General features: G+C 37.9%; 1 protein-coding gene across 2 annotated transcripts in view; it reads right to left on the reverse strand.

The window, feature by feature from the left end:
* The window catches only part of dnah7 (dynein, axonemal, heavy chain 7), an 86,492-nt gene extending 59,283 nt beyond the window's left edge, over positions 1-27,209 (reverse strand). Inside the window, exons 1-21 of one of the 2 annotated variants that reach the window (XM_027152463.2) lie at positions 27,072-27,209; positions 21,614-21,685; positions 21,433-21,529; positions 18,702-18,828; positions 16,537-16,612; positions 14,136-14,316; positions 13,304-13,376; positions 12,657-12,782; positions 12,218-12,337; positions 11,938-12,121; positions 11,198-11,377; positions 10,736-11,008; positions 9,665-9,792; positions 8,597-8,675; positions 8,280-8,501; positions 7,882-8,028; positions 7,383-7,703; positions 6,574-6,941; positions 6,064-6,250; positions 3,477-3,670; positions 130-328 (exon numbers count right to left, since the gene is read on the reverse strand). In XM_027152463.2, the coding sequence (XP_027008264.2) occupies positions 130-328; positions 3,477-3,670; positions 6,064-6,250; positions 6,574-6,941; positions 7,383-7,703; positions 7,882-8,028; positions 8,280-8,501; positions 8,597-8,675; positions 9,665-9,792; positions 10,736-11,008; positions 11,198-11,377; positions 11,938-12,121; positions 12,218-12,337; positions 12,657-12,782; positions 13,304-13,376; positions 14,136-14,316; positions 16,537-16,612; positions 18,702-18,828; positions 21,433-21,529; positions 21,614-21,685; positions 27,072-27,083 (3,366 nt within the window). In that variant the 5' untranslated portion in view covers positions 27,084-27,209. Of the gene's footprint in view, positions 1-129; positions 329-3,476; positions 3,671-6,063; positions 6,251-6,573; positions 6,942-7,382; positions 7,704-7,881; positions 8,029-8,279; positions 8,502-8,596; positions 8,676-9,664; positions 9,793-10,735; positions 11,009-11,197; positions 11,378-11,937; positions 12,122-12,217; positions 12,338-12,656; positions 12,783-13,303; positions 13,377-14,135; positions 14,317-16,536; positions 16,613-18,701; positions 18,829-21,432; positions 21,530-21,613; positions 21,686-22,586; positions 22,763-27,071 lie in introns of those variants that run through there. The other variant, XM_027152462.2, reaches the window with a different exon arrangement.
* Positions 27,210-27,250: the final 41 nt, after the last annotated feature.

Raw genomic sequence — 27,250 nt, forward strand, 5'->3', positions numbered from 1 at the left:
ACTAAAACAGGGCATGATATACAATGCAATTTAAAGCATGGATGTTTTAAATTGTATTGTATTGTATTTCATGCCCTGTTTTAGTTGACATGAAGGGTTTAGGAATCAATCCCAAGTGAAACCTTGTACCTTGTGTAGGGACTTGAGCATGCCACTCTCCAGCTGGAGGAGCCATTTCTCGACCTGGCCACGGGCTTTAGAAGTGGATATGATGTCCAGCAGCTCTACCACCTCGCCCTCGCTGCTTTTCATGTGTGTGATGTCCAGATTTTCAGTGAACACCACGCTGGCGATGCCCTCGAAACACTTCTTCAAATGTGGTTGTACTCTGGTGGGAGTCGAAAGAATATTTTCATAAAAAGCAAAATGGAACACAGATTTTTCTCATTCTTCTCTAGTACTTAGAGATGTACAAACAGTACTGGAAAAAAGCGCATTGAACAAACTTACAATATAATACAATTCAACAAATACAGAACTGCACACTGATTATATAGAAGTAATAGAATAGAACTAAAAGGCATGAGCGTGCATAGCTAATCAAAATGCTGTTTTTTTTATTTGGGTATATGAGCACTTATCCAAGTAAAATAAAATAAAAAAATTGCAATACTACTCAGCCTGCTTGTTTTCAAAACAAACTCACTGTGATTTGTTCTTAGCAATATGCTAGTTAGCTCATTTCCTAGCTTGAACAACAATGTTAGCCATGCTATAATGAATATTTTGCTGTACTCCAAGGCCTTATACACACTGAGCTCGAAGAACATGAAGACATGGTGTGTTAAGTATATAGGGGAAGCCCTGACTCTGACTCAATCTCACTGTACACCTTTGGTATGAACTGGAACACAGACTGCATCATCAGTGTATCATTTGTACACAGAATGAACGAAATCCCCACACCCACATTCCATCATCTAGTGGAAATCCTTCCCAGAAAAGTGGAGCTTATTCTAACAGTGAAGGTGAAATCAATCTAGAATGAGATGTTCAACAAACACATATGAATGTGATGGTTGGGGGTGCACAAACTTTTGAGCATGCTGAGAAGACGCTACAACATGAAATCTGAGGAGACCCGATTCGGTCTCCCACTTAGCCCAGCTTTCACAGTATTCCTCTGATGGGTTCCAACCCACATGAGCACTTTTCAAAATTCGGCTTTCTATAAAGCGCTAGGTTCAGTAAAATTCTCAGAACAAATGACAGAGCAGGGAACAAAGGGATAATGTGCATGTGTGTGAGGGAGAACGAGTGACGGACGAGCCTAAGGAAAAGAGCACAATCGAACAAGAGCACTAGGAAGAAAAGGGAGGGAAAGAGAGTCCGTGATTACGAGATTTGTGGAAGTAAAAGTCTCTGTGTCAGCGCAGACATTCATTATTAAACAAATACCTTGGGTGAAATAAGACAAGGATTGCTTATCAGCCGAGGCTATGCTCAAGAGAGCCGCGCCATAGGAAGTAGGCCAGAATGTCATACGGAAAGAGATTCTATAATTAAATTCCCACAGTAAGTACAGGATTTTCAGAGGCTCAAGATGAGTTTTTTTTTTCCAGGGCCAAGCACAGCTAAATTGCTTTTCATGTGTCCTTGCTCCTCTGGTCCTACAGTGGATTCAATACGGGCTGTGAATAAATGAATTTTGATTAACGTAGTGATGGTGTTAGAAGAACAGACTGCATAACGTTAATATCACATTGTTTTAAAATTAGTCTGTTCATTTTCCTCTATTACTTGATAATTTGCCAATTTGAAACTTTATTTAATTGATGAGAGAGTATTTAGTAACAAGCATGACAAAATGGTATGCTACGGTATGGTATGGAAAATGGGATTCAGAAGAGAAATACAGATTTCATATGGTTTGATAAAAGCTGTCCAATTCCTATCACCGACTACTACTGATATTGTCTCAAAAAAGACTGTCGGTTTCAATCCGCTAAAAAATTGCAATGAGTTTGATAGCCATGAGTTTAAAAACTAGCATTGCACTTACAATCTTTTAAAATTAGCTATAAGCTTTCGTTCCCTCAAAACTAGCAGTGTGATTAGTTTCCTTCAAAACTAGATATGAGCTTACTTTTTTTTTTTAAAAAAAACTATCTATGCATTTACATTATCTCGAAACTAGCTATAAGCTCATGTTACTTAAATACTAGTGGGGAACCAGTATATACATATACCTAGTATATGATAGCTATAAACTTACATACTCTCAAAACTAGCATTGAGATTAGGTTCCTTCAAACTAGCTGAGTTTACATACAATAATACCCAGTGGGTTATATTTACTCAAAGCTAGCTACAAGACTATTTTCCAATTCTTAAACACAAATAGTCAAATTTTATATTAAGGACCAGACCTTATGTAAGTCCACACAGCCCGATGCTTGGTACTAACATGGCTTTGCGTCAGGATATTCCTAGTTACTAGTCACTCTTGCTAAGGACACCTGCTAAATGCTATGAATGTAAATTAAATCGATAGGCAATTTTGCTGGAAGTGACCAATCATAATTCTACTTGGGTAGGTCTCAATACTGTAAATTAGAATTGAAATAGCACTCAAGGCTACATATTCTACCATGAATTTCCATTTTAATGTCTCTTCCATTTGCATGATCACCAATGGAATTGTTCTCAATCGTTACATTACTTACAGTTTGGTTTATATTTATATTGTTATTCTAAAACTATATTGCCATAAAACTGCCAACTAGACTGCAGGCAAAACACAAATTAACTGCCTTCATAAGCATGAAAGCTCCTTACATAATACCTATCCACTAGGCTATTTGGCTTTAGCAGCTTGGTTCATGGTCCAGCAGTTGAGCTTCAAGCTGTTACGGAAATCAAGTCTCCTCTATTAGGATCTACTCATGAGTTCTGAGAACATAGATCATATTTTTATGCGTGGACAAAAAAAAAATACCTTTCACCTAGGTATAAAAAAGTGGTTAAAATGATCGGTAATACAGCAGTAATATTACAGTCAGTCATTACAGCTTTTTTTCTCCCTTCACGCAATTATCTTCCATCTTGTAATAAATAAATAAATAAATAAATAAACTGAAGCTTCAAACTCAATTTAAAGTCTGCCAGGAAAATCTGATCTGCACTGATCTCTAAATTAATTCAAAATGAGTTGATTTCTCTGCCAGATTTTAATTTGTAACTTTGCAATGATTTTACTCCCAAGCTGAATTAAAAAAAAAAAAAGATTTTTTTTCTTTCTCTTCTTTCTCTTTTTTTATCAGCCCTTTAATGGGAAGCCCTCAGTTATACTGGATACAATTCAACACATGGCTTCAAATTAACCTACAAAAACAGATATTTTTCCCTTTCCCCTTTTTAGAAAGAAAGAAAGAAAGAAAGAAAGAAAGGAAGGAAGAGAGAAAGAAAGAGAAATCAAAAGAAAGAAAGAAAGAAAAAGGAAATCTGTGGCAGACCAAATTGATGTGACCCTGTACCTGGTTGGGTCTTTTGTCTCGGACAGAATCTCCAGTAGCTCGTCGTTAGACAGAAAGAAGAAGCGAGGAAAGAAGAGTCTCTTCTTTTCCAGGTATTTGTTCAGGCCCTTCAAGATGAGCTCCAGGTACTCGTTGCTCTTCAGAAGCTTCTCCAACATCTTATCGATGACCACCACAGACAGGACGCGCTTGTCCTAAATCAAGAAACGCAACAGGCTTCAGAATCAGAGGTATGTGAATATTATTTGTTAAAATTATTCTTTGTTAATACACAGAGATGAGGTTGTCAAACATCTCCACTTATCATGAAGACACGTGCTAACAAAAATGTTAAAAAATGAACCTTTTTCTTACATAGAGGCTAACTGTTAATATTTCAAATATAACGGATATTAAAACAGATAATAATGCTATTAAAATTGTAGAAACAACAAAAAGCGTGAAGTGTGCAGTGCAGCAGATATCTATGCAAAATTATTATGGTAATTAATGATTAAATTAGAGGACAGTACCGTTTTGTACCATAATAATGAAGTCCAAACCTTTTTGAATGTATTTTTAAGATTTTGTTTGCGATCACAGAATTCAGCAATATAATCAATATACATATATGTATACTTTTTTCATTATTGTTCACTCCAAAAAAAGCCTGTATTATATTTTTAGCCACAACTCTCTTAACTATCAGTTTAAACAGCATAAAAAGGGATGGAAAAGCATATGCTAGTCGAGCGACACGGGCGTACGCGATGATTTCAGCGTGCAGCTGTCTCACATTCGCTGCTTTTAAGTCAAAAAGGTTGTACAGCACAACAAAGGTAACTAATTCAATCCAGCCTCTGTGCAAAAGGTTGAATTAAAGGTCTGTCCTTCATCTGAGACAAAGCAAACAATTAGAAGCACTTCCTGCTCATCTGCCCCCTTTCTCTCTTCTCTCTCCTCTCTCTCTCACTCTTGTTCTGTCCATTGAAGTTTGGGAGAAACTAATAATTGGCCCCAGAACCTTCAGATTCTGATTGCTATTGATTTTCTATTAAGCACGTCTGGCTGGTTTTGAGCTGAAGTCTTCGTGAGAGATTTTGAAGTTTTAATCATCACTTTGGGATGAATCATGATTTCTGAAAAGGGAATTCTTTTGAAGGTGTAATGAAGGGATGGTAATAACATAAAGCCTCTTCCAAATCACCTTTTTTTTGAATAATAAAGGTGACTCTAATGAAAGAGAGTGCAGAGAGAAAAGATAGAAGACTTGTTTTATTACGCTGGAGTCGAGGTGAATCGTAGGAGAGCAGCTGCTTATACAAAAAAAAAAGGCATTAACGTCCCTCTTAAATGAACCGATTGCATTGTAGACCTTGAATCTGAACAAGAATATTCAGCTTTCTATTTAGGCTTGTGTAACTGTTACAATACTTAGGTTGGGTGAAGAAACCTGAAAAGTTGACTGTTTTTTTAATTCCTATTGTGTGTCTTCTCATTCATTTGTCTTCCTCGTAAGAAAGGTGGATGGCATGGTTGAATGAATGAATGAATAAATAAATAAATAAATAAATAAATAAATAAATAAATAAATAAATTTGGCCACCATTTTTAGCTCCAGAGGGTGAACACATTGCGGCAAGCCACAAGACTTAATTAACAGGATGCGTTCAAAAGAGCCTTGTGTATTTAAACACATTTGCTGTGTTTTGTCTGGTCATATGTCTGATGGAGTGAGCCACTGGAATAAAGGTGGAAAAAGAGAGACACCATGTGGAAATTTCTAGGTTGCAGGTCATGATATTGACTCTAAAGCTTGGAAAAGCGTAGCGCTGCGTTGTTGATTCGATAAAATGAAATGATCCGGCTTCTCCTGTACAATATGTATATCTGCGCTCAGCCGTTTTATTGATTTCTCCTCTCCGTTTGTTCATCACTGGCAGGAACTACCTTGTAGAGTTTAGCAAAAAGAATAGACTGAAATCAGGTGGTATTTAAAGAATTAAAACCCCATCCTCACTTCGCATTTTCATGACGACATGCTAGGGTTGAGGCCTCCAGACAAAATCTATAATTTCTATTTGATGGTGCTGTCTTGTGGCGTTTTTTTTCTCCTTTTCTGTCTCGCGACAACAGGCTATTGACGTGTCTCGATTCACAGCAGCTGAGAATGGCAATTGCACCTTTCAGAGTCTTAAAATGAGTAGTGGTGTGTGTGTTCGTGTGAGATAGACAGTAAAGCAAGACTGATTAGAGCCCGCAACCCCTATCGATAGTCCAAGTACTGTATGTTCTCATTTGTTATGACGTGTCATTTATTTCTACACAGACAGAATATAATGTCCAGTAAAATATCATTTTTGATAAAAAAAAAAAGTCATTTTTGGAGAGACCATGCAATCATACAAAATAAAAAATAAAAAAATAAGTCACATATAACAAATGAAGTCATGGTTTGGATACTGCAGAACTAATTTTACACTTCTATATATTGATATAAGTAGAAGTGTAACATTCTTTTTTATTTGTGACCATTTCTTATTAATTTCCAAACTCCCCACTTTCAGTTAGACACAACTTAAGGAGCATTTGACATCTTTTGACCTACCAGGTTGACTTGTTTAATTATGTCCCTCCAGGTTTTGTCCACAATAGTAAAGAGACGTCCCTCTTCTGGCATCTGAGCCATGATGTCTGGAGAACTGAAAATGGGCTCCAGGTAGAGCCATGTGGACTGCATCTTCAGCCATTCGTCTAAAATCTCCTGCAACAGCAGCAGCTTGCCCTCCCAATCTCTAGAACACAAAACCACAGATTTAGCCAGCCAGTGCTTTATTTTGCATTGTGCATTTCTAACAAGGAATATGAAATTGTGATTGATCGTAGTGTCAATATTTTTGAAATTCGTACTCGAATGATTCTGACAGACATTGAATGAGCATGGCTATTATGATATTGGCTTTTGAGGTCTTCAATCCATTATTGCTTCAGGCTTTACACCTGTACAACATTCAAATCCAGAACCTTGCTGTACATGCTAGTCATGTTAGCCAAAATCATTAGAGATTTTCTATCTAAACTTGGGCGTAAATATTCTTAAAATCCCTCAAATGCGTACCGTATCTCAACCTCGAATGGTTTTATGAAGGCCGAGCCACGCATCGTCTGAGTCTTGACTATATGATCGTCCAGCAGCATCTGGATCTCGTCCACCGATGACAGAATGGATGTGCCGGTCTCGCGGTAAGGCAGCAGATTGAACTTTATGCCTGCCCATTCACCCTCCATGCGCTCCATGGCCTTCTCCAGTGAGTACTCTTTGCTGGCTGCCTCGTTGATGCCCTCAAAGTTGGGCAAATGTTCTTCTAGTTGCATAGGAATGAAGTGGGAAACGTTGGCCTCCTCTTCCGAAGGCTTCAGGCTGAAACCTACCACGGCTGACATGGCGTCCCAGTGACGGTCCCGCAAGCCTGGATTGCACAGCACCTACAGGATTTTATTGTACAAAGAGTGAGCATGAGAAGAATGCAAAACCGACCAAATTAAATGTCAGTTAACAAAACGTTAATCACAGAGAGCTGATATGACTAGAACCATTAATCCAAGTAAAACTAGAACCATTAATCCAAGTACAACATGTGGAAACTCATTCAAAATAAACCCTTTAGTAGTTTTTATCAGGTTTCTAAAGAACAACAAATCAAAGGTAAATTTATTTGTAATGATTTGTAAAAAATCATTGTAATGATTAGACTAGGACACAAGGTTTAGGATAAGCCTGCATCGATTCTGGGAAATGAGAACGTTTTTATATGAAGTGTCATTACTTTACATCATGCTGAAGGAAGAAGCACATCAAAGCCATGCATGTACGAGATACAGTAGTGTAGAACCATAAAGACCCTAATATTCATCTGTGTTCAGTACCTGCACCAAGGGGATGTGCTGCTTGAAAGCCTCCACCTCCGCTTTCACTTGGGTGGCGATGTTAAGGGCCATGGGCGAGTCCTGAAATCCTTTTTCCAGTTTATAGAATGAGCGGTAGTAGTTGCTGACGTCACCCTCCACCTTGTCAGGATTGATGGATGTCAGAGGGCCGTTAAGCCACCGCTGGTGATCAGCTCGAAACTCGGTAGCTGTCTGGTACAGGCGAAGGTACGGGAGCAGCTGGTCTTGGACTTTCTTGCGTAATGGGTACTGGGAGACGGGCCACCCAAACTCTTCTTCCTCCATGTTGAAGCCCTCGATCTTGGGGAGAAGAATAGTAAAATTAAACATGAGGTGACCTGTTTTTTTTTAGATTTCTATTTTTTTAAAGAACATAAGTGATGAAAAAAGGAAGAACTAGAAACTGAGTGCCATTAAAATGGTTAGAGTTTATGGACAAGACTTTATTTGAACTATTTTTCGATTTGTACAGACTTACTTTCTCCAAGGCAGTCTCCAGGTTGGAGTTAAGTGTCTGTGCCTTTTTCAGATACTTGCTGAGTTCAGACAGCTCCCCGAAACAGGCACACTCCTCTGCCTGCTTTGCATAGACTTCCAGATCTTCCAGGAACCTCTCGCACCGCAACTGCGAGCAATAAACGAAGTCATTATTATCTTACAGATCATGAATGCTAATGGAGCCTAGCTTGTCAGCGGGAAGACGTCTCCTTGTTGTTTTGTGCCTCATTACAGATTGTTATTAGCTTACAGTACGAGGAAATTTAATTAGTTTGATTTGCTAATGTAAGATGTAATTGTAGGTTTTACTTTAGCTGTCTCTTTGTATTCTATGGCGTAAACATGATGTTCTCATGGTGTTGTGTCTTTCTTTTTTACCTTAAGGAACTCCTGGAATTGTACAGTCTTCTCCATAGCAATCTCTCTGTGCTTGTCAAAGATGTGAGGCATGCGCATGTACCACTGGAAGGTCTTCTTGTTAAGGTTTAAGTCTACTGCAGAAAACTTATAAGAAGCCAAGAAGCAAAGACGATCCAAGGATTCGATGAGCTGATGCTCCAGTTTGGGCATCTCTTCAGCTTCAGCTTTCTTAATGTAGGCCTGTGGAAAAAAAATAGGTCGAATAGGAAATCAGAACTGGGTTATTTAGCTGAAAATTGAGCTGAGAGTTAACGTATCTGGGTTTACTGTATCACCTTAAGCACCATGAGCTCTTTCGTGTTTGCTGGAGTGCTTTGGGCTTTGTTTGCAATCTTCTCAAATTCATCGCATAATCTGTAGGTATTGGGCACACACACACACACACACACACACACACACACACACACACACACACACACACACACACACACACACACACACACACACACAAATGTAGAAGTTGTTTTGAGCTTCATAACAAGCTTGTATTGAGAAATCATTTGTCCATATGGGTGGTTAAGGTTTCATTAATTCACCAGTGAGGGCTACAGAATAAAGATTAATTTTCAATTCTGTGCGTTCCATGCTCTTAAATTTTTTTTAATGTATGGTGTAACTCCCTCTCTTTGAATCACAGACATCCTCTGTTTCCCAGTACAGGAGATAAGAATGAACTGAAAAGCCTTTTGACTGTGTGATATCCTAATGTTGTGGACATGTTGCGATGCTACAAGCATGTTTGTGCTCATTTGTATGTAGTGAAGTTCAAGGGTGAAAGTGAAATTATTATGACTCATATCTACACCAATGAACATCTTTAATAATATTCAAAATATTAATAACTGAACCAAAATCCTCCATCAGTTGTTTACAGCTAACGGCTCTGTGCAGGAAGACCGACTCGCCTTCTCTTTATACGTGTAGTTTATGGATATTTGTTGGCTCATATTTTATACTCTTTCATGTATTCCAGTAAAATAAAATGACTAGTTTTCATGAAATGCTCTTGCTCAAAATCACTGTCCTAGTGAACTAGCATGAGAAATTAGCATGTTTTTGATAAAGACTTCAGAGCTCTTTATAAGCCTCTCTGAATAAGGATTTATTTTAAAAATCCCTGTAAACGTAATAAAAGTAAGCAGTTTACCCTCAACAGTATATTCCAGATATAAAAGTGCAGTATTCTGTGCACATTATATGATCTGAAGTCGATCAAGGCAAGGTTTACTTTAGATCTCTGGCTTGTGTGATAATAAACAGTCCTTAACTCCAAGAATATTGTGCATTTCTTTGAATTTGAATCGTGTGTAGGTTTCCAATAGATAAAGATAAATGTTACTCACTTTCTATTGCAATTCTGGTGGTACTTCAGCATCTGGGTGATCAGTTTCTCCTTGAGTCCCTCTGCACGCTTCACTAGTGCTTGGATAAGCTCATGGCAGTGCACTTCGAACATACCGAGCCGTACGACCTGTCCCATTTAACAGCAGTGAATGAATCTCTAACCATATTGCAAAATTATTACTTTTAAACCTGATATCTCTCTCTCATTTTATTTAGCGTTATAGGTTCATTTTTTTTTTCTAAACCATAACCATTACAGATCAACAACTCAAAATATCATTCTATTCTAATTAACTCCCAACAGGTCAAGTGTGGTGTGTGCATTACTGTTATTAGTGTTTTATCTTAACTTATCTAAACTAAATTTTAAAAAGATAATATGAAAATGAAACCCTGTCCTCTTTGTTGGATTCAGACATGATGTGTGTTGCTACGTTCTGGTTTTCATGTGAAATGAGGCACACATTGTTCGGTTTTTGATTGGGTTTCTGTTGCTAAGCAACTAGCTGTAAGGTTCTAACACCACATCGTTTCACACTGTACACGTTCGGCTCCGTAATGTGGAGTCAGCACTGTAAATGCTTCAGAACAGAGTTTTAAAACCGCTGCTAAAAGCCGTGTTAACCCCACTTCTAAATTGCACGTGTGAAACGTTCCTTTAGTTAAAGGCAGGGTTTAGAATGACGATAACCCGGGGTTAAGAGCAGTCTGAAAAGAGCCATTATGTAATGGTAGTGAGCCTTTAAACGATATTAAACCTTTTCATATAAGAGAAAGAAGCAATCAGTAAATTCAATCTTAGCCTACAAAGAAGCTTGGAGTGGGGTGGCCCTTCAGTCACAGATATAAATATCCCTTCTGTACTGTATCGTATTTACCAAACTAATATAAAAAATGTAAATATGATGACTAATTAATATCCCTATGATAAACAGTGATTAAAATGCATAAAGAATTTGAATAAAATGCCCGTAACACAAGTAACACAAACGTACAGTAGTACTCCGTTATTAGATAAAATTATTAGCTCATTAGCTCTTTAAGATCCTGACCGTTATGTTTAAACTTACCTTGCAGTTGTCATACTGAATCTCATCAGTCAGCTGCTGGTAACGTGTCACCTCCATCATCATCTCCTGAAAGGAGTGCTGCTCCACCAGGAAGTGATCCATGTCCTGCTCGGCCTGTTGCGATACCAAAGACGCAAATTTGTCGTAGATGCGTACGTGATCGGTTGGCCCACTGCTCTCTTCACGTATTACTCGCCGGATTTCATCCTTATATGCCTCCAGGATCTCAGGAAGAATGATGGGTTTAAGGGTTCTGGCATTCTCGGGGCATGGCTACAATTAGAAAGTTAGAATAAAAGACTGAATAAAGGAATTGATATGCCATTCATATCCAATCATGACATTGTGCCTCCAGTACAAAATATGCTCATCATACCATATGTTTGAAAAACACTCATTAAAATATTTATATATATATATATATAGGAATGAAGAAGAGAAAAAACATCCACAGACTCTTACCCATTCTGAGTACAGCTTTGTCTCGACTCGAGGCAAGAAGATGATGCATTTCCACATTGCGTCAAAGACGTTTAGCAAAACATTCTGGAAGTCGTTGAAATCCGGCTCGAATACGATCTCGTTCTGCTTCAGGATCAGCCGCAGAACGAAGCCCGGGTGCTCATAAGCTCTTACTGAAAGCTTCAAGAAGAAGAGCATGTGAATTATTTGTTGGCGCTTTCAGTAAGAGCAACATTTTAGGCCAAGTGAGCCGAATAGGAGCCAGAATGCTTTGTCATTTAAATGCTATTACAGAGCATGGTGCTATAATAAAGCATACATTAGTAAATCTGTTATTTTAGAAATGAAAAATAAAACAGCAATGATTAACAATTGTCCCTTGGTGTAGGAACAGTGATGTTGCTCACTGTAAAAAGGCGACCTATTGACCTTGTGGCTAAACCGATTTGCATTTAGCAGGTGCCGACAAGGTGTGAATCAAAATATCACAAAACCCGACACTTCAGGTTATTCTCACTGCCTGCTAAGCTGTAAACATTTAGATTTTGAAACTAAAATACTTAAAAAAAAAAAAAAAAAAAAACAAGACATGCAAATATTGAATGTGATGTCACAATATGAAATTAACCTCAAAATCGTCCTCACACTTTTTCCTATTAGTTTACTTTCACCTTTTCTGTAAGTAACACTGTCTGGATAACGTGCTTTAAGAGTAAGAACCGAATATCATGTTGTCTTACCGGGTCCTTAGCTATCAGGCGTGTGTACTCGTGAATAGATTCCAGGACCAGACTCTGGAGCTGAGAGGACATTATGGCAGCTACGCAGTTAAAGAAAGATTGCAGCTGAGATGGATTGGCGTTACTGGGCAACAGTTTGCGCTTGCTTCCCTGGTGGTAGATATGATGCACCTCAGGAAACCACCTATATAATGCAAAATATATATTTTTTGCGTTTTTTTCTGTTTACATTTAAGTAAAACCTGGGATGTAAACGTGAACTAATAGCCGAATTATTCACTTATTCAGCAGGACGTCTTCTGCGCTTTCGATGTGTCGGTTGACGACGTGCTGAAAGGCGGAGAGTTCCATAGCCTGGTCTCTGGTGTGGAACTCTGTCACGTTGACAAAGCGTAAACTCCTGTACAAGAAGATCATCGTTCATTGATGAATATGAAGAAAGAGTGGAAAGAAAGAATTAACACTGAACACGGTGTTTAATTCAGAATAAGTTTTTCATCTCAGTTAAATCTCACACTGTTTTAATAATAGTACTATAAAACTAAAAACAACTAACGAGCCATACAAGCCCTTGGCATTCATTTCTTTTGTAGGAGTCCTCAGCCTTTAAACAACTGTATTCTGAAATACACTTCTGAACAACTCTGTCTTGTTCTACTGCTGAACTTAAAACAAATAAAGAAAACATATTTGAATAGATGGAACACTGTTCAGCTCACTTGAAGGATGCTTGCCACAGATTCAGCACAGACAGCATGGTGGGGTTGATAATATGGAGATCCTGGCTCATTCTTTTCTGTGCTTGATGGAAGGATGAAGTCCATGGCTTTGGTACCACTGCCAACCTGAAAGATGTAAACAAAGACAAATCATTTTGAAACCAAGTATGATGACGGAGCTAACATGAACACCTCCGTCATCCACGTGGCTGAAATAGAAAGCTATTGAAGAAGAACTACTTCAGAACACGCTGTGACCGTCACGCTATTTGGATCCGATCCAGAATCGAATCACTTTATCTGCTGGTGATAACAGTGATAATCACATTTGAATCATACAAACATTCACAGAGTTGTGCTTGAGATATTGCGTTACAAGGAGCTCAGATGAACGCGGTGGTAGAGGTTTACAAAATAGTACGCGTTGGCACTTTTTGTGGTATAAGAGGAATAAAAAGACTTATAATCGACTTTATCTATATATATCAGGCTGAAATACATCACTCTGTTATGGTTTATTTTCTGATAACAGAATTCATGGTCCACTTAGCATAAAATGTTCACGTTAACCTCATTGTTTTCTTTTGCTCCTAATGTGCTCTAGCATGTTAAAATAATTCTTAATATTAGATTTCACTTAGACTCACTCTTCTCTATGAGGCGGAAGTCTTTTCACTTTCGGTTCTTTGATCTCTCCCGGGTCTTGCAGCGCAAAATCCACTGCAAAAACAGGCAAGGACATGTGAGCGATGTGAGCGACACTGTTAGTGTTACATGTTACTGTAAACTATACATGTTTGGACAATTCAGGCAAATTATTTTCTAATTAACTCTAGTCACTCCGGTCAAGATTTCCAAACGGCATCATTAAAGTAGTTTTAGTTTAAGAGAAAAAAAGAACATTATTTGGTTAAGGAACGCTTGGATCTGGAAATAAGGAAGGTAAAAGAAACCAAGAATTTAGCTACGGATAAACTCCAGAGACTCCAGATCATCAGTAAAAGATCCGCTTTCAATCAACTTTAATAGATCATGTATGAGTAATAATATATTTTTTGGTAATCTTCTTTGGCTTGTTTTCTCGAAATTTACTTCGAGCCACTGGATATTGCTGAGGAACTGGCAGAGCTAAATAGATGGAGAAATTTATTTGCAGTGCAGCTTCTTAAGATAATGGAATAAAAAGCCCACTTAAATGTCATGCACACTCTTCAATGACTAATGAACTAAATGCGGTTTGTTTAAATGTGAGTCTCAGAGTAATGTTTCAGAATAGTAGCATATAAATAGTGTGTTCATAACTAAGAGCAATATTCGTGATGTTCATTTGACATGGTAAGTTTCTCTCATTACCGCTATATAAATCGCATGAGAAAGTCTAGTTGTCTAGTTAGTCTAGTAGCTGATGTTATGTGTTGTGTGGGTGAAACGCCGTCTCCTTCACAGACCAATAAAAGTCTATACAGTACAGTAGTATACCTATAGCTTTCTTGGCACTCAGTAGGTAATCCTCTCTTATTTCATCGGACAGAAATTCAACGGATCTTGTTAATGTCTTCTGGTGACTCGGCACCCGACTCAAAATACTCTCCATCCAGGAATCTTCCAAAGGCGGAACGTGCTGCGTGTCAGTCCCATATCGAATGTAGTTATAATATTTCTAGGGGGAAAAGAAAAACAGAAAATAAAAAATTCAAAAATAGAAAATGCTGATATTTTCAATGTTTCATAAATAAGCATATTGTATTATAATAATGCAAGAGCTTTTCGATTAATTTAATTAAATCAATATTGTAGATTTGTTTGTGTTCTCGGTGATTTTATTAAAATCTGAATTTTAATTGTAAATGAATTAGAATGAGTTTCACTGTGGCCGACAAACATGGCCACCCCGGACTCCCACGTTCTCGTGTTTTAAAACCAGAGTTTTAATTATGTTCACTACTTTCTCATTATCAATGTTTATTTCGCATCAATTTTAAGACCCTTGGTTTCAGTGTTCGTTTTGGTGTATGTGCTCAGTTCTGTATACCCGTAACATTACTAAGCCATTTGTTATTTGCTGTGGATTTTTTATTTTTTTTTGGCTTGTTATTTTGTTTGTGATCATGATTCGTTCTGATATTTTCCCTGTTGTACCTTTACCTGGCGATTCAGATTCCCCACTGTGTCTGTGTCTGTATATATTTTTGCATATGGTTGTTTTTGTGACTGGTGATGCTTTCCAATGTTAATGTTTCATGCGTCAATGCTCCCTCTGCTTTACCAGCTTTGAGGGGATGGGCCAACACAGTCTGGGTTAAAAGTGTTGGATTCTGTGATTGACATGGCTCAAATATATTTGGGATGTGCTCAATTCAATGAAGCAGAGAAAGGAAGGTGGCAGTCCCATCGGCTCAATTTTGGTTAATCTTGTCAAGTCTTGACCAAAGAGTGGAGGCATTGGCTTAGAGAGAGCTGAACAACCATTTGTGAGGTTTACAGACCACAAGAAGCTAGAGTACCTGAGTATCACCAAATGCCTTAACCCCAGTCAAGGGGTCAAGTTCCTTAACCTCTGAACAAAAAAACAGAGGACAGAAAAGCTGATGCCCTGTCTCACCTGCACTTTCCTGACACACAAGACCAAACCATACAATCCATCTTGACCCTTGTATGCATTATAGGCACCATCCACTGGCAGATCAATCAGGCCTGTCCTCCTGAACGTTCCTTTCTTCCCCCCTCACTCCATACACAACTCATAACATGGACACACACATCTGTTGCAAATGGTCACCTGAGAAAACATACCAGTTGCTGAACCCCAGGTACTGGTGTCCCCACATGCTTAAAGACATCCATCATGCACCACCTGCATCATCACCAAGGTTCCCCACACACTCTCAGCTGCCAACCTAGTTCCATTGCCCACTCCTGAACGTCCCTGGTCCCAGGTCACCCTAGATTTTCTTACTGACCATTCCCATTTGTTCCTTTCCCGATTGTTGAGGTCTACAAAATGCCTGGTTTCAGTCCTATTTTCAAAATAGTAATGTGAGTCATTTTGTGCTTTTTATAAAAAACTAGGCAGGCAAAGTGGCTTAGTGGTTAGCACGTTCGCCTCACACCTCCAGGGTCGGGGTTTGATTCCCGCCTCCACCTTGTGTGTGTGGAGTTTGCATGTTCTCCCCGCGCCTCGGGGGTCTCCTCCGGGTACTCCGGTTTCCTCCCCCGGTCCAAAGACATGCATGGTAGGTTGATTGGCATCTCTGGAAAATTGTCTGTAGTGTGTGATTGTGTGAGTGAATGAGAGTGTGTGTGTGCCCTGCGATGGGTTGGCGGTGTATCCTGCCTTGATGCCCGATGATGCCTGAGATAGGCACAGGCTCCCCGTGACCCGAGGTAGTTTGGATAAGCGGTAGAAAATGAGTGAGTCAGAGTAAAAAAACTACCTGTATTGGTGAAATTTCAAGTACAGGATTCTTCATTTAAACATCTACCACTAAAGATGCAGATGTAAATATTTTCTATGATTGCTGCTTAAATGTATGATACACGTGAATTGAAGAGAGCGTCGGCTGATGAGTGTTGTGATCATGTCACACGACGAGTCTCGTCCCAGATATACAGGAAAATTACAAATGCTTTTGAATATCACAGACTGTGCTTGATTTTGCTTTCATTTCTTCAAATCTTTCTGTCTTTTAATTTGTTCTTTTTTGTTAGCCAAGTTTTAGAGCAGTTAGATAAATTACATTATCTTGCAGTAATTCATTATAAAGGGTCATTCTTAAGTTAATTGTTCATGGATCCCACCTCATTTGAGACCTTGCTGTTCATGGATCCCACCTCATTTGAGACCTAGAGGTACATGCAGTGGTTCATAGCAGCTACTTACCAGCGTTCTTTTCTCAGTTAAAGTTAGAGAACCCCATGCAGTTTGTAAGCTTTCAGCCATATCTGATTCGTCCTCCCTATGCCAATCAAAGTGGAGAAACAAAACAGCAATTAATAAAAAAGCATAATAACATAAGAAATATAGCACAAAACGTTTTTATACAAAGAGTAATTTTATAGAAATGTTTAAGATTAATATTAGACTTATATTTAAATGTATTTGTATTTAAACTAGCCATAGGGTTTGCAAGCCAGTGATTTCTGTGCCGGTCCCAAGCGAGGATAAATAGTGAGGGTTGCGTAATGAAGGGCATCAGGTGTAAAATATGCCAAATTTAAACATGCAAGTCGTCAGTGAGAATTCCATACCGGTTCGGCCGAGGCCTGGGTTAACGACAGCCACCGGCACTGTCGACCTACAGGGTGCCGGTGGAATTTGGGCTACCATTGGTAGGCAGAGAGAGAAGAGGAAAAACAGGAGTATAGGTCTGAGAATAGGGACTCTTAACGTTGGTACAATGACAGGAAATGGTAGAGAGCTGGCGGACATGATGGAGAGAAGGAAGATATACTGTGTGTGCAGGAGACCAGGTGGAAGGTCAAAAAAATGGGAGCAAAATGCATAGTATTGGAGGAGGAGAAGAGAAAATGAGGTAAGAGTGATCTTGAGGAATGAGTTTGTGAGGAACGTTTTAGAGGTTAAAAGAATGTCAGACAGGGTAATGAGTTTGAAGTTAGAAATTGAAGTGGTAAAGAATGTTCGTCAGTGGTTATGCTCCACAGCCACAAGTAGGCTGTGAGTTGGAAGAGAAGGAGAGTTTCTGGATTGAGTTAGATGAGGTGATGGAGAGTATTCCCAGATGAGATAGAGTAGTGATTTGAACAGACGTCAACGGTGATGTGTGTTGGTGATGAAACAGAGGTATTGAGGAGGTGATGGGCAGGTTTGGTGTTAAGGAAAGGGAACCTAGAAGGACAGATGGTGGTGGAGTTTGCTAATCAGATGGAAAAGGCTGTAGTTCACGCTTATTTCCAGAAGAGAGAAACATAGATTTACATATAAGAGTGGTATGAGTACGCAGGTAGACAGTATTCCATATAGACGAAGCAATCTGAGTGAGATTCGTGACTGCGATGTGGTGGAAGTTGAAAAAGGAAGACTTCTGTCATGAGGAATTCAGACAGAAGTTGAGACAGGCTTTGGGTGGTCAGGAAGAGCTTCCAGATGACTGGGAAACTACAGCAGAAGTGATCAGGGAGACAGGAAGGAGGGTGCAAGGTGTGTCATCTGGAAGGAGAAAAGAAGATAAGGAAACATGGTGGTGGAACGATGAAGTACAGGACAGAATTCAGAGAAAGAGGCTAGCTAAAAAGAAGTGGGATGTAGAAAAGAATGATGAAACTAGACGGGATTACAAGGAATCACAGCGCAGTGTGTGGCAAGGAGTGTTGTGTGACAGAAGAGTGTCAGCAAAAATCAAAGGAAAGGAAACAACATGAGGCAGAGACGAGGTTGGACAGGTTTAAGAACAAGCACATCAGAGGGACAGATCAGGTTGGCTGTTTTGGGGACAAGGTCAGAGAGGATAGATTGAGATGGTTTGGACATGTACAAAGGAAGGAGATTGTTATATTGGTAGAAGGATGTTGGAGGTGGAGCTGCCAGGTAAGAGGTCAAGAGGAAGGCCAAAGAGGAGATATATAGATGTGTTAAATGAGGACATGAAGGTAATTAGTGCGAGAGTAGAAGATGCCGGGTTAGGCGGAAACAGATGATTCGCTGTGGTGATCCCTAACGGGAAAAGCCGAAAGTAGATAATTTAAATGTGTTTGTATTTATCCCCAATGAGCTGTCAACCAAGGTGACTGTGGTGAGGAAAAACTCTCTTAGATGGAAGAGGAAGAAACCTTGAGAGGAACCAGACACAAAAAAGTTAACCCTTTCATGCTTTGTGTCCACACTAGAAGATGCCTATCATCTCCAAAGAGCATTAATGTAACTTAACTTCTTTATCTCTATAAACTATTGTTTCTGCCATTTATTACAAAAATTTATTCAAACAGCCAAACGGTCTTAAACATTAAATATTTTAAAACTGATTGTTGGACATTTCCATTTTCATTCCACAAGGTCCATCCAACACTGGAAAATGTATTTGTTCTTACATGAATATGCTGATGAGAGTCTTGCGAAACTTCTCGCGATCTTTTTTCACCTTCATACATTGCTTGAAGGACTCAGTGGTGCTGTGTTCTCTATGGCTGTGCTGAATGCCCCCTCTGAGTGTTTCTCCTGGAATGAAAAGAAGCAATCAGTTTAACATAAACATGAAATGTTATCTCTATCAAGTCAAGTCAAGCAGCTTTTATTGTCATTTCAACCATATATAGCTGTTGCAGTACATAGAAATGAGAGACATGAGACAACGTTTCTCCAGGATTGTCGTGCTACACAAAACAAAAGCAGGGCTAAAGACTTAGTAAGTAGTCCTAGCCACATAGAGTGCAACTATGCAACCTGGTGCAAACAGTGCAGATCAGTAACAATATAAAAGATTGTAACTGGCAAAATCTAAGGTTTTCTTCTGTACTGGTATTTCCAAGGTTTGAGTATGAATGGAAAATCTCCCACCAGAATAATTCATATTTCAATATTTCATATCGAAACGATATTACTATGGCATCCGGTAGGAGGAGTTCCAACTGGTCACTTCATAGTACAGCGACTTGCAGCGATAAAATCACTGTACATGCAAACATAGCATAACAGCCATCGATCCCTGAAGTACGTTATTCTTTTGATGAGTTTTAGTCTTTGAAATAATTTTTTAAATATATTCAGTAGTGGCATGGGGAAGGAAAAAAATTTCCTTCTCCATATTAGGGATGTACCGATCCGATATTTTGGATCGGTATGGACGCCGATGCAAGCATTTTGAGTGGATCGGGTATCGGTGGTGTGTGACCGATGCTAATCCGATACCCGTGGTATTGGGTGTCGGAACCATTATATGTGGGTGAGATGTGGTAGTTCAGTGGTTAAGGTGTTCGACTACTGATCGGAAGGTCATTGGTTCGAATCCCAGGTCCACCAAGTTGCCACTGTAGGGCCCCTGAGCAAGGCCCTTAACCCTCAATTGCTCAGGTGTATAAATTGCAATAAGAAAATGTAAGTCACTCTGGATACGATTGTCTGCTAAATGATGTAAATGGATCATTTTTATTTGCTTCCGACGCCCAAGCCCGTGGTGGTTGATTAATGAACAGCAAACATCATAGACTATTGCTTAAACTTATAAGAAAAATACACTTGTATATTAAATTGCATTCATGAAAATAAATATAATAAATGGCAAACGCTGGTATCGGAATCGGATCGGAAGAGAAAAAGTGGTATCGGTACATTCCTACTCCCTATACAGATTTTGCTGTATTTAAAAGGGGTGTTCAGATAGACTTGGCTGAATTATTGCTACTATAGATCCTTGTCCAAACCCTTACAACAAGAGAGTCAATCAGTGATCAGTGATCCAGACAATTACATCCTTCCCAGCTGAATCGCTGCAGTCATCAAGAAAGTGATCCACACCTAAGTGCCTTTCAGTAACGGCATGGGGGCTTATTACTGTTCTGATACCTGCATTCCTCCAAATGAACCTCACAGAGTATTCAAAGACAAACTGACTTGCCGTATTGGCATGATAACAATGAGAAAAAGGAAGATGTCTCAAGTATGAACTAAAGCATCTCAAGCCCCATTTCATCGCATTTAGATGAAAGTGATGGTTTCTCTTTCTAGGGGCCTTCTAAAGTATCTTGCACAAGTATTGGTTATGATCTGAAGTCTTCTCAAAACTCATAGACTGTATGCAAGACTGGCAAACATAGCAAGGTGTAGGATGATTAGGATTTGGTTCTTCACGGTCAACAACCTTAGAACCCTGTGGATGTACTTTTGAGCAAGGTGTAGACTTATGTGTGTGCAGTCCGGGTTTAAAGTAGCAGCCATTTGTGTTAACGTGGTTTAAAGAACCCTGTGATGATAAACTTCTAGGCAAGCAATGTTTATCAAAGAATTATCTCCTAACTCGGCATCTTTATGATGACAACTGAGTGAAGTGGAAGAAAGACAGGAACTGTTAGATCAACATTAATCACCCCTTTTTTTTTTCAAAGACCACAGGATTAAATCTCTGTAATATAATATAAGGTTTCGATTTGTGGCAATAAGGGTGTTAAACTGAAGTTGTGATGTTTGTGATAGATGTATTTGTGATATAGATACATGTTTTATACTAAGAACCGGCCTCATTCATCAATCTTTTAGGAAAATTGTCTGTAAATGTTGTAAGCAAAACATAACTAAAAAAAAAATACAGGTTTCTTTTTGTCAGTAGAAAAAAGGTTTCTACTGTTTCTGATGTGCTAATCATTTATGATTTTTGATCGTTGCTGTTACTTAGCAACCCTTGGTCAGAAGAACTGATATGTAGTGAAGAAACTGGATTTGTGATTTGTGACCAGAAGGTTTCTTAAAAAAAAATCTGTATCAAATTTGCTTGTTTGGTTGAAACTTAACAGCTCTAATTAAACAAGATTTCTTTTTATAGCTCAGGTGTATAAAAAATAGCATGATCAGCTGCCTTGTGTTATTGCAGGAGGAGCTGTGTGTGACTTTGTGTCTCAAAGGATGCTGAGCGATGTTGCACACTTTCACGCTGGAGAAAAATCCTTTTAGTGCTTCACTTAGTAAAAATATAAATTTGGCTTATTTTGATCCAAACAGAACTTGGAAGAGGGTGTAATGTTATATAAGAATTAAATTAGACTAGGAATCTAATCACATGGTGTCTGAGGAAGATGTTAATTAGATAAAGAAATGCACTGTAACCCTTACCCGAAATCCTAGTGGACGCTCTATCATCTGTGCTTTCAGTTTCGCTCAGGAGGACGAAGCTTGGCTTTGCATCCTGCCACTTAGGCTTTGCTCGTACCTGAAGGATGCAAAACCGTTCATATGAGAGAATATTAGTAAATGTCTACTGCTATTCTGAGTCTTGCTCATGTTTAGCACTCACCTCGGATAGTTGTGGCAAGAGATTCGAGGAGCTGTCTGGAAATGCAGGTAGCTTTTTACTCCCTGATGCACCCTGCACGAAAAAGGGAAGGTCCTTTGTTAGAATAATGCATGTGATTATTTACTGCTCTCTCAACTCCATATCACAGTAAATTGGGGACTTGGGAGATATTAGGCTTCTTTTGTAACAAGTTGTCAAGAAGCTTTTATTGTCATTTCAACTATATATAGATGTTGCAGTATATAGTGAAATGAGACGACGTTTCTCCAGGACCTTGATGCTACATAGAACAAAGACAGAGCTTAAGGACTTAAGTAAGTTAGTCCTAGATACATAAAGTGCATCTGTGCAACCTTTTGCAAACAGTACAGGACAAGACAAACAAGGCAGTGCGGGACAAAAGACAGTGCAAACAAAAAAAATACAAGACAATACACAAAAGACAATAAATAGAAACAGTGCCAACGAGTGTAAATACTGTATGTTCAACAATATCATGTGTGTGGAAATACTGGACTGAACACATTAGTATAATAGCAGCAGTAACATGAGGTATTGTAAAGTATTGTGCAAAACAGTAATCGACTGAAATGTAAGACAGCATGTGCAAAGAGCAAAAAACAGTGTGCAAAACAGCATGTAAACAATTTGATGGCTGTATATTGGAAGAGTGTGTATATGGTGTAGGTCTGTACAGTCCATACAGTTGATGTGTGTGTTGTGCCCAGTACAGTTCAGTTCAGTAACACTGAGCAGATGCCTAATTCCGTAAACGTAAATGCATTCTGTTCCAGAACTAGTTTAGTCATTATGTTGTTTTTTTTAATGCTGGAATTATAAGTCTTAAATTAATTAAGTATTGAATAGCTGAATTGTAACACTGTCTCACACTGCCCTCTAGTGGCACCTTCCGAATTTTGTATTTAACCGGAAGTCCATAAAAATTGTGATGCTTTATTTGGTTCAAACTTACCTCAATTTCCATCTTAGATCTTAGAAATGCACTAAAATATAATCAGCTGTCTTTCTATTATGTTAAAAATAATAATAATAAATGCTAAAATAAACGAAATAAACGAAAGCAAGCAGCCTGTTTAAAATCAGTAAGCTACCAAAAAAAAAAAAAACAGGAAATGGATTTAATCACTGCCTTTACTGAACCAGTACAGTTTAATTAGAATCAGAATGCAATCAGAATCGGAATCAGAACACTTTTGTTTCAAGTACACAGAGACAACAACACGCAGACAATAGAAATAAGGTGAGAATTTTAGACACACACATATACCTATATATATATACCTATATATATATATATATATATATATATATATATATATATATATAGGTGATATAGGTGTGTCTAAAATTCTCATCATATTTCTATTGTCTGAGTGTTCTCATCTAAAATTCTCATCGTATTGTCTATAGCACAACTGAACATACAATTAATTTATTTTTTGTATGTACAGTTGTGCTATAGATTATAGAATGAAATAGAATAGAATGAAATAGAATAGAATAGAATAGAATGAGATGCAGGATGTACTAGGATGGATGGAGGTGATAACAAATAAATGTAAGGTTATATTGCATAATGGGGAATATTTAACTGTTCATGAGGTAGATTGCTTGGGGGAAGAAACTGTTCTTGTGCGTGGTTGTGCTGCTATTTGGAGCTCTGTAGCACCCGCCAGATGGTAAAAGTTCCATAGGCGGATGACTTGGATGTGAGGGCCGTAGTCAGAACATACAGAATGGGGGCCTTTCATTTTCATTGGGAGGGCATTTCATTTTCATAGCGGGAGCATTTCATTTTCATAGGGGGGGCATTTCATTTTCATAAGGGGTCACACTTTTTTATGATCTGAGAAACAGACATTCACACGTATTTATTATAATTAAAATAGACCACGTTCAATATTTAAACAAAATGCCAAAACACAAGACAATCATGTTCTATTTAATGATTCAAATACTTTTTCATATGATCAACTTCTCTATTTATTTTCTCTTAACATTTGTGTTGGTATATTCTTTATCACTCATTGCGTAGTATTCATTTAATAACAGTGAACACAGTGCCATCTAGTGGCTTTCTTGAGTAGTTAAAAAAGCATCTACCATATGGTTAAGTGTAGTGTTCAGGGGCCTATGATGAGTCATTTGGTCGAGTCAGTTGGGGAACACCCATAATCCTTTTGTAAAATCCTTTTGTTTATTAAAGTTAAAAAAAAAGAAAAAACATGTTACATTACCTAACATAGTTTATAACTTGAACCGCTATCCAAAGTTGCTATGCCGGTAACCAAGGAAGTATTCGTTTGTGAATGAGTCGGTTCCTTTAGTCAGCTGAAGATGAACTCCATTATTTTTTCCACTCAAACTTGGTGAAAATGTAATCTACTGTATGTAGACCAGTGTTGTATAAAGTAGTAGAAAGCAATACTTGTGTAAAAGTACAAGTATCGTACTAGAAAAAGACTTTGGTAGAAGTAAAAGTCACCTTTTAGAATATTACTCAAGTAAAAGTCTTAAAGTATCTGATATTTACTGTACTTAAGTATCAAAAGTAATTTTCTGACATTTAATGTACTTAAGTATTTGAAGTAAAAGTAAAAAGTAAAATTTCATTGATTTTCGGTAGGCATAAGAGCAGGGGCGGTTCTAGGGTTTCATCTTTAGGGGGTTTTAGCCCTCAGTGAGAATTTAAAACAAGAAGAGTTTTATATTATATATTATATGACTACATAGTAAGCCAAAAGATATTATTAAATGGCAAAAGTGGACACCAAAATGTTATGCATGATGCCAGTCTTGAATCAAATCAGTTCATGTATGTGTGCATTCTACAAACAGTGTGTCTAATGAATTCGGTCACTAATAAACTAATATTCACAAGACAAAGACCAAATCAATAAGTGTTATTTTTTTTGAGTATTGATATTATTAATTAATATTTGATATTATTCATTAATATTTTGTTTGTGCTTCAACTCTGGTAATAAGAATAGTGACATTTCACTGCTTTTGGTTGCCACCGTTATAGATAAATGCTGCGCGTACCTGAGCTTCTCCGTAGAGCGTGCAGTGATTCGCCAAACCTCCCTTATTGCAGTCGCACACATTTCTTATGACTTTATTTTGTAGTAATGAGTAACAAAGATGATTATTGGAAATATAACGGAGTAAAAGTATACATTTTATCTAGGAAATGTAGTGGAGTAAAAGTGAAAGTTGACAAATTTAAATAGCGAAGTAAAGTACAGATACATGAAAATTTTACTTAAGTACAGTAACAAAGTATTTGTACTCGGTTACATTACAACACTGATGTAGACACGTGTATGTGGTTATTTGTTTATTAGGGTAAATGGAAATGGTTTTAGTTTCGAAGGAAAATACTAATAAACTTTTCGGAAGGTGAACGAGTCGACTCTTATTGGTGAGCCGAGCCACATGAAATGACTCGATGTTTGTTGTGATCAAATGTCAATCATTATATTATTTCATAATTTAACCCAAGTAGCTAACGGGTGTACGTTGTATTTTATCTTTTCTACATTTAAATGTTTGTGGTCAGAAAAACGATACAGAGGATAATATTTTAACGCTTGTCTTAGGATATAAAAAAGGTTAAACTACTTATTCAATATTCAATCTCTGATTGGTTCTGATTGGAGTTCTGATAGGAGGACGCTGTAACCAAGGAAACCACTGATCCTCAGCGCACGCGCTTTCTCTGAGCAATAACACAGACTTGCACGCGACAACACATGCAGCCAACATACACACTGTGCAAATATAACATCAATGTGCACTCAATAATGTCATACATAAATCTGTTAGAAATAAAGAACGTTCACTTAAAAACTACAAAGATATTACAGACAAATTCTATATTGCATTTAGAGAAGGAAAAGCAGAAAAGCAATTTCTGTGAATCTGTGTTTTTTGAGAGAGAGAGAGAGAGAGAGAGAGAGAGAGAGAGAGAGAGAGAGAGAGAGAGAGAGAGAGAGAGAGAGAGAGGAAAAGCCTCTAATACACTTCTACCAGCATCACACACTACCTTGTCAAACACATGATATCTATACAGGTGGCAGTGACAATGGCGAAGCATCTAATGATTGCACCAACTTTGTCAAAGAAACATTTCTCAAAACCATGCTAGCAAGCTGGATTTACATGTGGATGAAAATCTTTCAGCTCTGACTGCTTACTGTGTTCGTTTGTTACGTGTGTATAGACAGTGAACCTGATGGCCAGTATGGAAGGTGGATGCATCTTGGTGTACAGGGGCACTGTCATGTTGGAAAAGGTTTCCAGTGAAGGGAAAGTCTAATTCTACATCATACAAAGATTTTTAGACAATTTTGTGCTTCCACATTTTGTTACAACAGCTTAAAGAAAGAACACATACAGCTGTGTTGGTCTGTGAACCAGTATCAATGTATTCAGTGATAGAGGCCTTCAAAGTGGTTTTGTACGTCACTAAATAATGGCATCTGTCAAATGCCATAAACCTAAATGCATACTTATGTACTATTCCAGAATTATTGAACACAGACTAGTTAAGTCGTTATGTATTTTATGCTGGAATTATAAATTCCAAAAATGTAAATGTAAAATTTGTAAATCTTAAAATGAATGAACTATTAAATAGGTGAATTGTAACACACACTGTTTTGCACACTTTTCTGCTGTTTTTGCACATACTGTCCAACATTTCAGCTGTTTTTGCACATATTGTACAATATCTCAGCCATTACGCACATACTATACAATATTTCTGTCATTTGCTGGTTTTTGCACAATTCTATATATTATCCAAAGGACCTGCTGCTAAGAAACTGTGTTCATTCTAAAGTTACTGCATGAAATATTGTTTGAACATTCAGTATTTACACTGGTCGGTCGGCGCTGTTTCTGTTACTGTTTATTGTCTTTTGTGTATTGCATTTCTTTTTACTTTTTGTATTGTCTTGTAACTTTATGTCTGCACTGTTTTTTGTCCTTCACTGTCTCGTCTGTCTTGTCCTGCACTGTTTGCACCAGGTTGCACAGTTGCACTTTATGTGGGTAAGACTACTTACATGTCCTTAGCCCTGTCTTTGTTTTGTGTAGCACCATGATCCTGGAGAAACGTTGTCTCATGTCACTGTGTACTGCAACAGCTATATATGTTTGAAATGACAATAAAAGCTTCTTGACTTGACTTGACTTGACTTGACTTGACACAGTCTCACACTGCCCTCTAGTGGCAACTTCGTAAATTTGTACTTAATTCAGAAAAGGGTCAAATATTATTTGTAAAAATATTAACAAACTAAACTTAATATTAAGTTATTTACATATGAATGAATATAAACAGAACCAGACACGATATATAAAATAAAACTACTACTGGAAGTCCATAAAAATGGTTTGAATTGCATTGTTTGATTTAATTCAATCTTACCTTTCTTTCCATTTTAGAAAATAGGACATGCACTGAAATATAAACAGCTGTATTTCTATTATGTTAGTAAGCTAAAATAAACTAACCGGCCTAGTTTATAACTTGAATCGCTATCCAAAGTTGTTGTTGCTACGCCGGTAACTAAGGAAGTATTCATTTGTGAACGAGTCGGTTCCTTT

Source organism: Tachysurus fulvidraco, chromosome 6, assembly GCF_022655615.1.
Source record: "Tachysurus fulvidraco isolate hzauxx_2018 chromosome 6, HZAU_PFXX_2.0, whole genome shotgun sequence".
Taxonomy (NCBI): Eukaryota; Metazoa; Chordata; class Actinopteri; order Siluriformes; family Bagridae; genus Tachysurus; species Tachysurus fulvidraco.